Source organism: Sphaerodactylus townsendi, linkage group LG11, assembly GCF_021028975.2.
Source record: "Sphaerodactylus townsendi isolate TG3544 linkage group LG11, MPM_Stown_v2.3, whole genome shotgun sequence".
NCBI classification, from domain to species: Eukaryota; Metazoa; Chordata; class Lepidosauria; order Squamata; family Sphaerodactylidae; genus Sphaerodactylus; species Sphaerodactylus townsendi.
In genome coordinates, this window is record NC_059435.1 from 53,235,616 (window position 1) to 53,249,682 (window position 14,067).

The window sequence follows — 14,067 nt, forward strand, 5'->3', positions numbered from 1 at the left end:
TAAACAAAAGAGTACAAATGAAGAAAAATACAGTCAACTAGAAGAAGAGTTTGGATTTATACTCCACCTTTCTCTCATGTAAGGAGTGTCAGAGCAGCTTTACAAACTCCTTTCCTTCCTCTTCCCACAATGAACACCTTATGAGGTACGTGGGGCTGAGAGAGTTCTGAGACTAGCCCAATGTCACCCAGCAGGCTTCATGTGTAGGAGCACGGAAACAAATCCAGTTCACCAGATTAAAGTATCCCACTCATGTGGAGGAGTGGGGAATCAAACCCAGTTCTCCAGATCAGAGTTCACAGCTCTTAACCACCACACCACGCTGACTCTCAACTACTTATTATAAGATACTATAAGAACTGGAATAATTCAGTGAGCAGGCAAAATAATAAAGTAAATACATTTTAAAAGATTGGACCATCACTGATCCTATGGCAAACCTTGATACCTAGTCATACCCTTGCAACCTCCCAGAACTTGTTTCAGAAAGGAAAGGGCAACAGCTCAGAACCAAGGCATATTTGGCTGATTCAGCAAGCCATAACAAAGGCCAGCATTGCTATATCTCTCAATTTGTAAGACATATGGAACCAGTTCACTACTGTCTTATCAGATCTACCTGATAATTCAAGATTTAAAGGACTATTTTCCAGCATCAGCACATACTGTCTTATGTCTCAGCCTTCTTTCTCCATCCCTTGTCGTAGAGTTGTATGAACTAAGATTTTTATACATGATTCCATATAAACGTTGACTAGTCTTACTGAGCAAAGAACACATAGGTGAGAATGTAAGGGCTCTAGTGGAGGAAGAGCAGGCAGCAGAGCAGGGCAGCTAAGAGAAGTGGAGAACAGACATGCCAGGTGGTTTTCGTCTGTCCTGGAGGACAAAAAGACATATTTAAAAAGAAGGACCAGTGTGAAGGAGGGCTAGGGACAGATGAGGACAGGATGCAGAAATTCCCTCCTTGATGCTAAAATGCAGCCCTGAGAGGGAATAGGCAGGAGGTGCTGACATGGCCAGGCAAAGACAGAGAAGTTCTGAAATATGAGAGGCATCTGGTAGAGTGCTAAACCACACTGTGTTTAAGGCAACTTCCATTAATGGAGAAGTTCAGTGTGCCTCTTTTTTCAGGCCATGCCAGATATTAGTATAAAGCTGGTTATGAGAATAGATTAATGTGTTGGAGTGTCATTAGTAAAGATTAAGGCAAAACCACTTTTGTGTAGAAAACTGCAGTCTTTAAAACAAAGAAATTTTCGCATAACCCAATACTGTCCATCTTCATTTGCAAGTTAAGCAGCACTGAATTAAATGGGGTTTGCTCCCTAGTAAGAATGCATTAGATTGCATGCTAAATGAAAATGTTTTAACCTGAACACTTAAATAGAGACAAAGATCTTCATTTCAGGATTAAACAACGTTTTTGCAATGATCAAGCAGTTCATGCAAATTCAGCAATGTAATTTACAGTTTCAGTAAACAAGGCAAAACCCAGACATTTCTGCTGAATCAGAAGAGCGAATGCAGCTACAGCAAGCAATGTTCTAGACTTGAACTCTCTGAACCCCCACATTGCAAAATAAATAAATAAGCACACAAATAAAAGAAAAGGTTACAGATTTATTCTCACAGGAAAAGGAAGTCTCTTTCTGAAGTTAAAGACCCTGTGACAAGATTAAGATAAAAATGTATTATTTCTGTTCTTTTTCCTCTGGTACCAAAAAACCTTGTATTTTATTTTTCCTTATTTGAATCTCTACCTCAGTAGGTCCTGAATGCCAGAGATGGGTAAATCTGAAGATAACACATTTATAAAATATTTAAAAACCACTAAAATACTGAAGTAAGAATGAGGAGAGCTAATATTACAACTGTAAAGGTATGGCTGGAAAAGAATCTTTGTCTTTGGAGTAATGCAGTAACCTCGCTAACAGTAAAGGAAGATTTAAAAGAGAGAAGAAAAACACAAAAATCTGCCAAGAGACCACCCTCCCCCGGTGTTCAAATGGGGGAACCAAACTTCATTTTTCCTGATACTCTAATGTTGTATAGGTCAGGAATAATTGGAGCGCAGGCGTTGGAAGATGCAGCAGGGTGTGGCTGTACAGCTACTCAATTTTACCACAAAGTGCAGAAACAATGACATTATATGGGAAAAGGAGTCAATTATCAAATCTCAGTAAGCAGCCATTTCTCTGAAAAACTCAAAGCACATACTATCGTTCACAGTGAAGTGTTATTTTTTTTCCAAATAATTGTTATACATGTCTATAAGACTGGAGAGGCAAAGGAAAGCCAAAGCAAATCACAAAACCTAAAAGCACTGAGGCAACAGACATTATTATTTTTACTATCTCAAGCATTCTTTTTTTCCAAGGCTGCAGGGAAAAAGGAAGACCCGACATGAGATGGATTCACAATAAAGGAAGTCATGGCCCTCAGTCTGCAAGACATGAGCAATGCTGTGAATGACAGCACATTTTGAAGGACATTCATTCATAGGGTCACCATAAGTCAAAAGGGACTCGATGGCATGTAATACACACACATTTGTGGAGGTCTAACTTTACATCCTGCTCATGCAGCCACATCCAACAGTTAGCCATTATGTTGAGCTGCCTGTTTAGAGGAAGCCACCTAAAGCCTGCTGTTACCCCCTCTGCAGTTTACATAAGGACATATATAAGAAGTTCATAAACTGTAAGAACTGATGTCTGAAAAAATTGTCATCTGCTTTTTCTGAGTTCTAAATCATTTATGGTCATTTGCCATCCTTCATATACATTAAGATTATGGAAGAGCAATTCAGGGGTCACTACGCACATGACATGTTATAAATTATATATTAGGACTGCACTATGCACTGCTGATTTTGCACTGGGTATCAGTGTATCGTTTTCATTTTATTTGTTCTATTCATAAGTTGCGTCTAGCACAGTGAACATTCAATTTATATATGCCTATTACAAAAAAGCAGAATGCCAAAAGCAGCGTCCTCTTCCCGTAAAAATGACTGCCTCTTATTGAATCTGGAGGTCACTCCAGGGCCCAACTCGGTATGTCTTGTTCTTCATTAGATATCTATGCCCTCCCCCACTATACAACACAACTGATTATAATGAAATAGCTTGCAAATCAAGGCACCATAACTCTTAGGCGTATTCTACATGGACCAAAAACAGTGGTGTGAAAATGGTGTAAAAGGGTTTAAAACGGTGTAAAAGGGTTTACACCATTTTCATACCGCTGTTTTTGGACAATGCGGAATCCGTCTTAGACAGGAGCAAAGCTGAGCTAATTTCCTAAAAGCAACAGAGTAGAGACCAAATATTTGCAGAACTGCAAAATACCTATTAACCTCTGGGAGTCAGCATTTATTCACCACTGAATAAGAGTATATACCCCAAAGCACCCATTTTCTTTGCTTGGAACCCATATAACATGGGTTATAAGGGTGGAAATATTAGGCCTCACTGAATGATGTCTCAGCACCACTATACGAAGGATGGCTTCCCAGCACAGCAGTGATCAAAGGGCATTTTTCTGTAATTGCATTGTCCTTTGCTGCATGCTGAGGGATGCATAAATATTTTGGCATCATTTTTCCCCTTCACAAGGGCAGATCTATGCATATGGGAACAGCATTCACATTCCACATCTAAATATTGATTCACAATAATTGATTCACAATAATGAGATTCAAATTATGCCCAAAAGTTTTGTTGCAGGCAATATGACTATTCAGTATAGGAAAGTAGGGAATCAAGGCCAACACTATAAACTTTTTATGAGCCAGAAAGTTACCACTTGCTCCCATATCGTGGACATCAACAGTGAATGTCAAACTACACACGGCCCAATATTAATGCAATACTTGTTCTTAACCAGCTGTCTTTAACTGTTAACATTCTATTTACTTAACATTCTTAAATTACTTAACATTCTATTTACTTAATTTATACTCTGACTTTTCCCCCAATGGGACCCAAAGAAGCTCCCATTATTTTCTTCTCCTTCATTTTATCCCCACAGCAACCCTTTGAGGTAAGCTAGGCTGACAGTGTGGGACTTGCCCAAGGTCACCAAGGAAGATGTCACGACCAAACAGAGATTCAAACCCGGATTTTAGTCTAATACTGTAAACATTATACCACATTGGATTTGTTTAGAGGTTTTGGGGTGGGAGGGGGGGGGAACTGCCCTTGTTGGTTCAAAATTTCAAGAACTGCATATGTTTCTTAACATGAAGGTTACCTGGTTTAATTTTCGTATTTCAGCTGTTTCCTAAATCACCTAAGAGGGTTTGGATACTGGAAACGATGTTATCTGCCAGAGCTGTTGAGCTATTATCTCTGTTCCAAATCTTCATTGACAAACAAATACTAGTGTTTAGTTTGCAGGAAGATGCTCTGAAAACACTGTTGTCTTGCTTTGCTGCCCTCTTCCCCCACTCTATCCCAACACAAGATACTAGATATAATTTACAGAAGCAAAATAATCACGCCCAAAACAAAACCTCACAAATTGCAGAAACCCTGATAAAGTGTAAGAAAAGAGGAGGTCATTACTCTTATCCCAAAGTTGATGACAGGCACACACATATTTTTTTAAAAAACCAGCAGAGATAACACAAAAACATTAATTACAAATGTTTTCTGGAAATGGCAGCTCTCAGACAAATTACCTTAAGGCATGCATCCCCCTCTCCTTATCACCAAAGTACCATGTTTCCCCGAAAATAAGACAGGGTCTTATATTAATTTTTGCACCAAAAGATGAATTAGGGCTTATTTTCGGGTAGGGCTTATTTTAGGGGAAATACGGTACCAGGAGCAGAAGTGGCATAGTGGTTAAGAGAGGTGCATTCTAATCTGGAGGAACCGGGTTTGATTCCCCGCTCTGCCGCTTGAGCTGTGGAGGTTTATCTAGGGAATTCAGATTAGCCTGGGCACTCCCACACACGCCAGCTGGGTGACCTTGGCCAATCACAGTTCTTTTGAGCTCTGTCAGTCCCACCTACCTCATAGGGTGTTTGTTGTGAGGGGGAAGGGCAAGGAGATTGTAAGTCCCTTTGAGTCTCCTACAGGAGAGAAAGGGGGGTATAAATCCAAACTCTTCTCCTTCTACCTTCACAATTCATTAAGGCAGGCTCTCGGCAGCCCCACGTGTGATGCAAGCTGCATCCTCACTGGCAGGAAGCACCCTGCTGGATCACACCATCCTTATCAACTACCGGTAGGGCTTATTTTTGGAGTAGGGCTTATATTTTAAGCCTCCTCCAAAAATCATGAAAAATCATGATAGGACTTATTCTCGGGGTAGGTCTTATTTTCGGGGAAACACAGTACATGGCAACAAGAGTCACTGCCATAGCTTTCACTGTGTGTTGGTGAATACTGAACATCATTCCAGCCAGCCATTCCCTTTAAGCAAGGGTGATGGAGTCAACCAAAAATTATGTCATGAGCGCATGGCTGAAGCTGGTGCCACAGAGATCACCTGCAATCATAAAACAGCCAATCTGACTGTTTTATTTGTGTTCAATCCCAAACCAGACTACCCAATAGGAGCTGTGCCATAATGCATCTTCAGAAAAACTTCAAGCATTTGTAGCCTTCACATCACAACTACAGCAGTTTGTTCATATTTGTATTTATTGGATACACCATAAGTTTCAAAGCAATTAGAACTCCTTGCTTCTGAGCTTAACTTAGGGATAGTACAAAACAAGGTGAATGGGATCATGTGAGTGTAAGATGGACACAAAAATGTCAGACGCTGAAATATGCACCATTTGTAATCATGATACAAAGTGCTCTACTATACTACTGAAATGTCTGTTTGACCTGGAGAAAAGAAGTTTAGTCTTGGTTTTCCAGGAGAAGGTTCTCTACTAAACTATGGGGTAGTCTAAAGTTCTATAGTAAAATTAATGTTCGATTCTAAAGGCTTGCAATATTTTATATATTTGTTGGGAATAAGGTTCAGTTTCCAAGTTGTCTTTATATACTTTTTTCCCTTGGAAATTGCCAGTTCATGATAATGTCAGTAGTGCTTTGCTTCACCACAACACAGTTTATATTTTTTGCAATTGTAAAAAGAATTTTGCTTTCAGATAGACAGCTACTTCTGGTTACTTTTCAAATTTGCCTGGTTCACTGTTGTATTCTAGGAGTGAATATGGGAAATAATATATACCAAGAAATAATATATGTTTTCAGCTGCATCTCTATTTTAAAATATTTCATTTGGAATATAGATTCCAAACTGTCTCCATATTTTGATTTAATGTTCTTTTACATGTTTCCCTCCCATAGAAAAGAGATTTGCAGGTTCTTCGTGTTTCTGCATATTGTATTACTCATTTTTCTCATGATTCTCTTAAATGTTCTGTAAGTGCCCCAGCTGGTATTTAATTGTTAATTTGCTAATTCATCCCACACACACACACACACACACTCACTCACTAGTGAGTCGATTCTGCCTGCTAAGTTGTATATATAAGTGCATGCTGATAGGGAGCAGAGTGAGAGAGGGGACTAATTGCTCTCTTTTGTCCCTCTCAGCGTTCTGGAAAAGAACTGATGACTCCAAAAGAAGCCCAGACCTAAGTTTGCAATAAATCTATCATGCAGCTTAGGGCAAAACAAAAGATCAGTCTGGGCCAAAACGACAACAGTCTAGAAAACTATCCATTTAGTCTGCTAGCAGGGCATTCCTCTTTGTCCCAAATTAGACAACACAGTGCTTGAAACAAATCCACTTACCCCATAGCGAAAAATAGTTTTGCCTTTGTGATTGTGCTAGAATCCTGAACTTACAACTTTTAAAAGTTAAGTAAGATCTAATGCAGGGAATTTCACTTAAAATCTCAGCTGAAGTGAAGATACTAGTCCAGATTATTTTAGGCAATCCTGATTTTTTTAAGGAACAGAAAAATAAATAACAGACTTGAAATTCTAACTTGGCATATCAAAAAATGTTGGTATACTTATAGGTTTGAAGTTTATTTAGTGGGAAAAAAAAGATTCCGTCCAGAATAGCAAATAGCAGACTGTTAGTTTTGTTAGTCCTGTTTATTTGTTTTTATTTTTTTGCTTTTAAGAATTGTTGCAGAGAACCCTAAATTTCATCCAACTGTTATATATTAGTGTACTAAGTGAGTGCTTCGTTATAAATGAAATTCTTGAATACACTGAGAACAGATCAGAGATGGACTGGTATATTAATTAGGGTAGGAGTTCCCGGTGAGGTACTAATAGGTGATGGACACCTTTTCTAGTATTGGAAATTTGATTGCCTGCAGATTTTTTTAAACATTGCTTTGGCAGTAGCTGTCACCACAGCACAAGATCTTCACTCTATGATGAAGTTAAGCTGTGGCGGCCATATTGTGACTGGTTCAATTTGTTGCAGCAGCCATGTTGCGACAGCCATTTTATTGTGTACCCATCGTGCCATGTTAGAATTCCAGTTGTGCCCACAAGCTCAAAAGGTTGGGGACCCCGGGATTAGAATGTAAGATTTGGAACTGCACCATGTGTTAGTTCAAATCATTTCCTGGACATGACTTTAGGAAAACTACTGAACGTTTCTCAATGGGTTGCTGCAAAATGAAGTCATCCTGAATGAAAGTAAAGCAATATATTTGGTAGGTACATTTGTTTAAGTCTGGCATCTCTGAGAAATGACATTAGTTACTGTAATAGGTCAATCTCAAGGCCCCATCAATATGAAGAAGAAGAAGAAGAAGAAGAAGAAGAAGAAGAAGAAGAAGAAGAAGAAGAAGAAGAAGAAGAAGAAGAAGAAGAAGAAGAAGAAGAAGAGGGAGAGAGGGAGGGAGGAGGAGGGAGGGAGGGAGGAGGGAGGAGGGAGGGGGGAGGAGGAGGAGGAGGAGGAGGAGGAGGAGGAGTTATATCCCCCCTTTCTCTCCTGCAGGAGACTCAAAGGGACTTACAATCTCCTTGCCCTTCTCGCCTCACAACAAACACCCTGTGAGGTAGGTGGGGCTGAGAGAGCTCCGAGAAGCTGTGACTAGCCTAAGGTCACCCAGCTGGCGTGTGTGGGAGTGTACAAGCTAATCTGAATTCCCCAGATAAGCCTCCACAGCTCAGGTGGCAGAGCTGGGAATCAAACCCGGTTCCTCCAGTTTAGATACACGAGCTCTTAACCTCCTACGCCAATATGGAAGACATTTCCTATATCACTCACTACCCTTTCTCAATACTCTGAAACTGCCACTGGCTCAACAAGGCTGAGGACTAGATCATCCTGTGAATTCAGGAACCTAATCCCACCATATATTTCATAACCTCCAGTTACCTAAGCCCTGCAAAGCAGTCAGTTCTCAAATATTTATTCAACAGCATCTACAATTACTTTCCATCCAATGAACAAACAATTCCAGCACAATCCAAAGAGGTGGGTAGATCTGCAGTGGCCAGGGATGACATCACTACAGAACAGCTGGGCACCTCCTAATGGGTTTCAGGCAGCATGGGGAGCTTGGAAAAAAAACACCCTGGATGACCTGAAAACCCCTATTGTCGCCCAATGGGCTACTAAAACATGGTGCATGTCTCCAGTAAGCGTAGATGGTGTTCCAGGGCCGACAGCCCTATGGAAGCCAACTAAAACTGGCACCACCTCCAGAAATGTCCCTGGATTGCCCCTACCCATGCCGACATAGGTTCCCATAGTGGAGGGGCACCAGCTTATGTGGCAGTTTTTTGGTTGGGCACTACATAGTAGCACCCCCCCCCCCACTACTGGCATAATAGCCTCTCCACCAGGGTATTTGCTCCTTGCACCGGCAGAATGGGCACCCGCGTAGACACAACCACATGCTACTTCCAGGGCTTAAACCCCCCCCCCCTCCAATTTGACTTGCACTCTACTTGTCGTAAGTAAAAGCCCTTGCTTAGTTTGGTCCTCTACTACTGTGAACAGAGAAAGTTTATAGAAGTAATTTTGATACCTTCCTCCCTCCCCTCCCCCGCTCCCCCCATCCCCTTAATCTTAGAAATGCTGATGCCAAGAGTTAGGTGACCCCTATGAACAACATGTGGTGTGTTGCTAGGAGAGGAGAGGAAAAACAGGAGAAATACAAAAATATTAATTACAATTTTAAAATGTGAATCAGTTGAGTGGGCTGGGTGGAATCCTACTTATTTCACTTACTTCTCCCTCCAGCATGAACTCCCAAATAATAATTTGCTCTGTTAACTGCAGTTCAGGCTTGTCTCCTTTAAATGAAAGAGCCACATTTCATGGAGATGGCTTACTTTCTCAGTCACATACATGTTCATGACTCAAACTTATAGCAATGAATGTTTGAAATGGGAACTTTATAATTTGTTTTTGCGATGTATATCACACCTCTACAGAGACCAGCTTGAGGTAGCTTACAACAAAGATAATAAACACATGCATTAAAAACAAAGGCCATTAAATAAACCACTAAAAATGAGCAGATGTCATTAAAACAAACCAGTGCACAACAACAGCAAAAAATCCATATTGAGCTGCCTAAGATTATGTAGATAAAATGATCCTCTGCCAGGATGCAGGCAATAAAGCATTCAAAAGAATGCTTTGAAACCTTTAGTTAAAAGCGGATAAAAAGGATTGTTTTAGCCTGGCTCCAGAAAGAGAGAAATGTAAGTGCCAAGTAAGCCATATGGAAGAGGACATCCCAAAGGCAAGATACCAACACCAAGAAAGCCTTGTCTCTGGTTGCTACCCACCTCACCTCAAAGAACAGGGTTTCAGAACAGGATCTTAACTGAGATGCCAGACAACAGGAGTAGAAGCATTACTTCAAATGCTTTGAAACTTTATGAATAGACCTTTGGAACATTTGCGAATATGACAGATTGTAAATCAGAAAAATGCGAGAAATTGAATATATGTTTTTAGTTTGGAGACAAACAACTGCAAACTTAAAAATTAACATAATTTTAAAAAACTTTAAAACTCAATTTTTAATCAAACTTTTCTGAAATTTATCCATACTCTGAGTAGATTTTTCATGTTAAATTTCAGACTAATAGAAGAAATGTTTTTGACTGAGATAACCAGAATTTTCATGAATTCTAATAGTAGAACAATAACATGTCCAGGTGTAATGTAAGACCAGATACAAATATATCCCAAATTTTAAAAGAACATCAGTATCTGACACTATTATCAGTTCCTTCCATTAGGGATTTTACCAGTCTATTACCTATCACTTATCCATTCTACTAGGTAATAATGAAAAAGGAAAAAATGTACTACATCGACAGACTAAAAATATTACGGAACACACCTCTTCCCCGAGATGGGCAGCCAAGGAAAAAACAGGGGAATAGGTTACATTCACAAGTTATACATAGTAATGAAAAGCGTTGTGTATAATATTTTTTTCAAGGAGATTACTGTATGTTCATGTCTTCCTTTCAGGTAAATGTGGTGGCTTAATTTCACAAGCAGACTTTTTGTAAAGAGCACCTACAACAGCAGAGTGATTTTCCTCAAATTTTCAAAACTGTGTACCAGATACATCTCTGAGTTAATGTATCTCTTGTAACATCTAAAATGTGAAGATATTGCATAAAGCATGACTGTGCAAAGTATAACGAAATGCTTTCAGTCACTCGTAACTTGATAAATAATACAGCTTAGCCTATTTCAAAGGCAATTACAGTTTAGAAAGAGAAAATGACTTGCGGGTTCCAGTTTATACGGAACAATCTTCAGCTTCTGTTACAATAACATAGTAGTGCATGAAAAGCTTGAAGATCTTTGAAAACAGAGGTGTGATCATTGCCTTTGATAAAGGCATATTCTTCACATCAGCCAACATGACATCTTGCTAAACTACATGACAAATGTGTACTGGGCGACTGAAAATCAAGAGCAGATTATGTTAGGCTAATTCACCATACTACAGAAGGTATAAACAATTCACCAGGCCTTGAGAGCTGAAGTCAAAGACCATAAGAAACTGCCCAAACCAAATAAGAAAGCATATATTGATTCTTTTAGGAGTATATTATTGATCTTGGTTTGCATCAGTCACCTTGAAAGAAACATTACAGCAACAGAAAAGAAGTCATAACTGACTTATGTAGGGAGACCCAAACCACGAGGCGTTCAAAGAAAAAGAGGAGCAAAGGTGGTTTGCCATTCCCTTCCTCTGTGTAGCAATGTCAGTCTTCCTTAGTGGTCTCCCATCCAAGTACAGACTGGCTGACCCTGCTTAACTCCCAAGCCCCAAGTGGGATATTCAGACTACTTTACAATAATAATCTTGCAAAACTCTGAAATGAGCCATATTAAAAAGGAGGAGGAGGAGGAGGAGGAGGAGTTTGGATTTATATCCCACTCAAAGTGTCTTATAAGCTCCTTTCCCTTCCTCTCCCCACAACAGACACCTTGTGAGGCAGGTGGGACTGAGAGAGTTCTGAAGAACTGTGACCAGCTCAAGGTCACCCAGTAAGAATGTAGGAGTGTGAAACACATCCGCTTCAGCAGATAAGCCTCTGCCACTCAGGTAGAGGAGTGGGGAATCAAACCCGGTTCTCCATATTAGAATCCACCTGCTCTTAACCACCACACCACATTGGCTCTTCTGGATAAGGATCACATTTAGTGAAATGTGTGGACAGCATATGCAGCTTGAGGATGTTATGTCATAATTCTTTATCCATCATTACAGCATGTATAGGAAGCTAACTTTTACTGAGCCATCAATGGTCTATTTAGTTCAGTATTGTCTACTCAGACAGTTGCTCTCATGTCTCACAGAGTCATTCCTAATATCTGCTACAGGACATCTTTTAACTGCCGATGCCAAGGATTGAATGAGTGACCTTCTGCATGAAGACTATATGAAGACTTTTGGGCAGTAGAACTGGCTGCAGAGAACACTTCCAAAGAAACACATTCTGTGCAATGCTGTTCACATGTCACATTAGTGATACTGAACACAGCTCCAGAATGCATAATTACTAATGATATAAAACCTAAAGAATTAATATCACGATTCGTTTTTAAAAATTTCTTTTCAAAGGCTTGTCTCAGAAAGTATGTCACCTGACAAAACTTTTAGCCTGGGGGATTGTTTTATGGATATCACTTAAGGATATCATGAAAACAGCTGCAGTTTTTATGCTCCCAACTTGTTTAGTGCTGATCATTTGTATGCTAATTTTTACAATGTTATTGCATCGCATATCACTTTATGAGCTGCGGGGTTGGTGGGGGGCTGGGTATGATCTGCTCCTGCCACAAGCCAATGCTCCTTTTGAATCATGGGTGAGGATGCATCCCGCCTAGCCCTTAGCCGCCACCACCACAGGGAGTAGCAGTGGCGTAGCGGTTAAGAGCAGGTGTACTCTAATCTGGAGGAACCGGGCTTGATTCCCTGCTCTGCCGCCTGAGCTGTGGAAGCTTATCTGGGGACTTCAGATTAGCCTGTACACTCCAACACACACCAGCTGGTGACCATGGCTTAGTCACAGTTCTTCTGAGCTCTCTCAGCCCCACCTAACCTCACAGGGTGTTTGTGAGAGGGGCAAAGAAAGGAGTTTGTAAGCCCCTTTGAGTCTGCTATAGGAGAGAAAGGGGGATATAAATCCAACTCTTCTTCTTCACCTTGTGCATGGTATCCATTTACACCCAGCTTCCTGATCTGTGTAGCACATGGAAAGACCCCCCATAACACACACATATGGAGGTACCCAGACAAGCTGTACATGGCGCAGCCTATGCTGATTCTTTCTCTCTCCATCCCACCTGGGCGGGGGGGAGCAGGATTTAACTGGGGTGGGGAGGGTTCAGGACCAGATTTTCCTCAGTCTACCTCTGATGAGCTGTTCCAAACGTTTTGAATAAAGGTCACACAAAACTCTTAAAGAAGCTGGACTATCATACTGATATTAATATTTTCTAATTGAAAGCTGAAAGATTGGAAGTTATTTACTATGACTCGCAATTTAAAAGTTATGGGCATAAGATACCTTTAAAACCTTGCAAATAAATTAAAGCAGAAAAAATTATATACCATGGTTTGTTTTCTACACCATTTCACAACTCTATAACACATCTACTCCGTTGAGCATTACTTTAGAAGCCTGGTTAGTCGACCACAGTCTATTAAATTAGTTGAATAGTTTACGGACATAACCCTGATCTCTTCTTTACTTCTGATATGAGGTGGAGAGATTTCAGAACTTATTGTTGCGGGCAACTATTCCTCAACAAGTTTTAGAAAGCACTCTGGAACGTTCACACCCTTAAGTGCTAAAGATAAACGGACTTCGCCTGAAATCCACCACATTCAGAGGCCCCTTTGTGAGGAAGTTTGTTAAGGAGCTAGCGAAAAGACACCGGCTCCACCCAGGGAAGCTTTTGGATCAGCAACAGCTTCTATAGTCTGTTTCTGTGACAATTCCCTTTCAGGTCATACTGTTGCTAAGAAGACCCAGTCTGAGAAGGCAATGAGGGCTTCCTGCGCTGGTGCTTTGGTCTTTCCAGAGCATCATCTGACAGGGAAAACAGCCCCACCCAGCCGGACGGCCCAGGGTCCATGGGTGCTGCTGGCGACCTCCCCTCCCCTCCGCCTGCAATTTCTATGCGTGGCGCATCAGACCCGCGCGAGCGTTTTGCAAGGCGCCGCCGCCGCCTCCGCTTCTTGCTCCAAGCGCACGTCTCCGGGGCAACGAGCGGGCTGGCTTCTCCCGCTCACCTGCCGCCACCCGCAGCCCGGGAGGTGCCGCTCACCTGCTTCCCACCCGAGTCGCTCCCGATGCGGGTGCTGAGTAGCTCGTGCTGAGTTTCGTTGCCTTGGTCCGTGCTGTAGATCAGCCGGAAAGGGACGATGTTTTGCCGCTCCATGAAGCGATCCCCATCCCTTCGCTCCATCTCCGTCAACAAGGCGTCTCCTCGGAGAGAAGGGGAAAGTCACGAGCCGGCCTTTCGGGAAGCGTTTTATTTGCCACCCCCACCCCACCCCAAAAAGAAAAGACCAGGCGCCGGGAGGGGTGGGAGTCGGGCATTACATTTCCATTGCAGTGACAG

At 41.3% G+C, this 14,067-nt stretch overlaps 1 protein-coding gene across 8 annotated transcripts in view; it reads right to left on the reverse strand.

The window, feature by feature from the left end:
* The window catches only part of ADAM22 (ADAM metallopeptidase domain 22), a 122,278-nt gene that overhangs the window by 107,585 nt on the left and 626 nt on the right, over positions 1-14,067 (reverse strand). For 7 of the 8 annotated variants that reach the window (XM_048511219.1, XM_048511214.1, XM_048511213.1 and 4 more), the window contains exon 2: positions 13,771-13,931. In XM_048511219.1, the coding sequence (XP_048367176.1) occupies positions 13,771-13,931 (161 nt within the window). The remainder of the gene's footprint in view (positions 1-13,770; positions 13,932-14,067) is intronic. The other variant, XM_048511215.1, reaches the window with a different exon arrangement.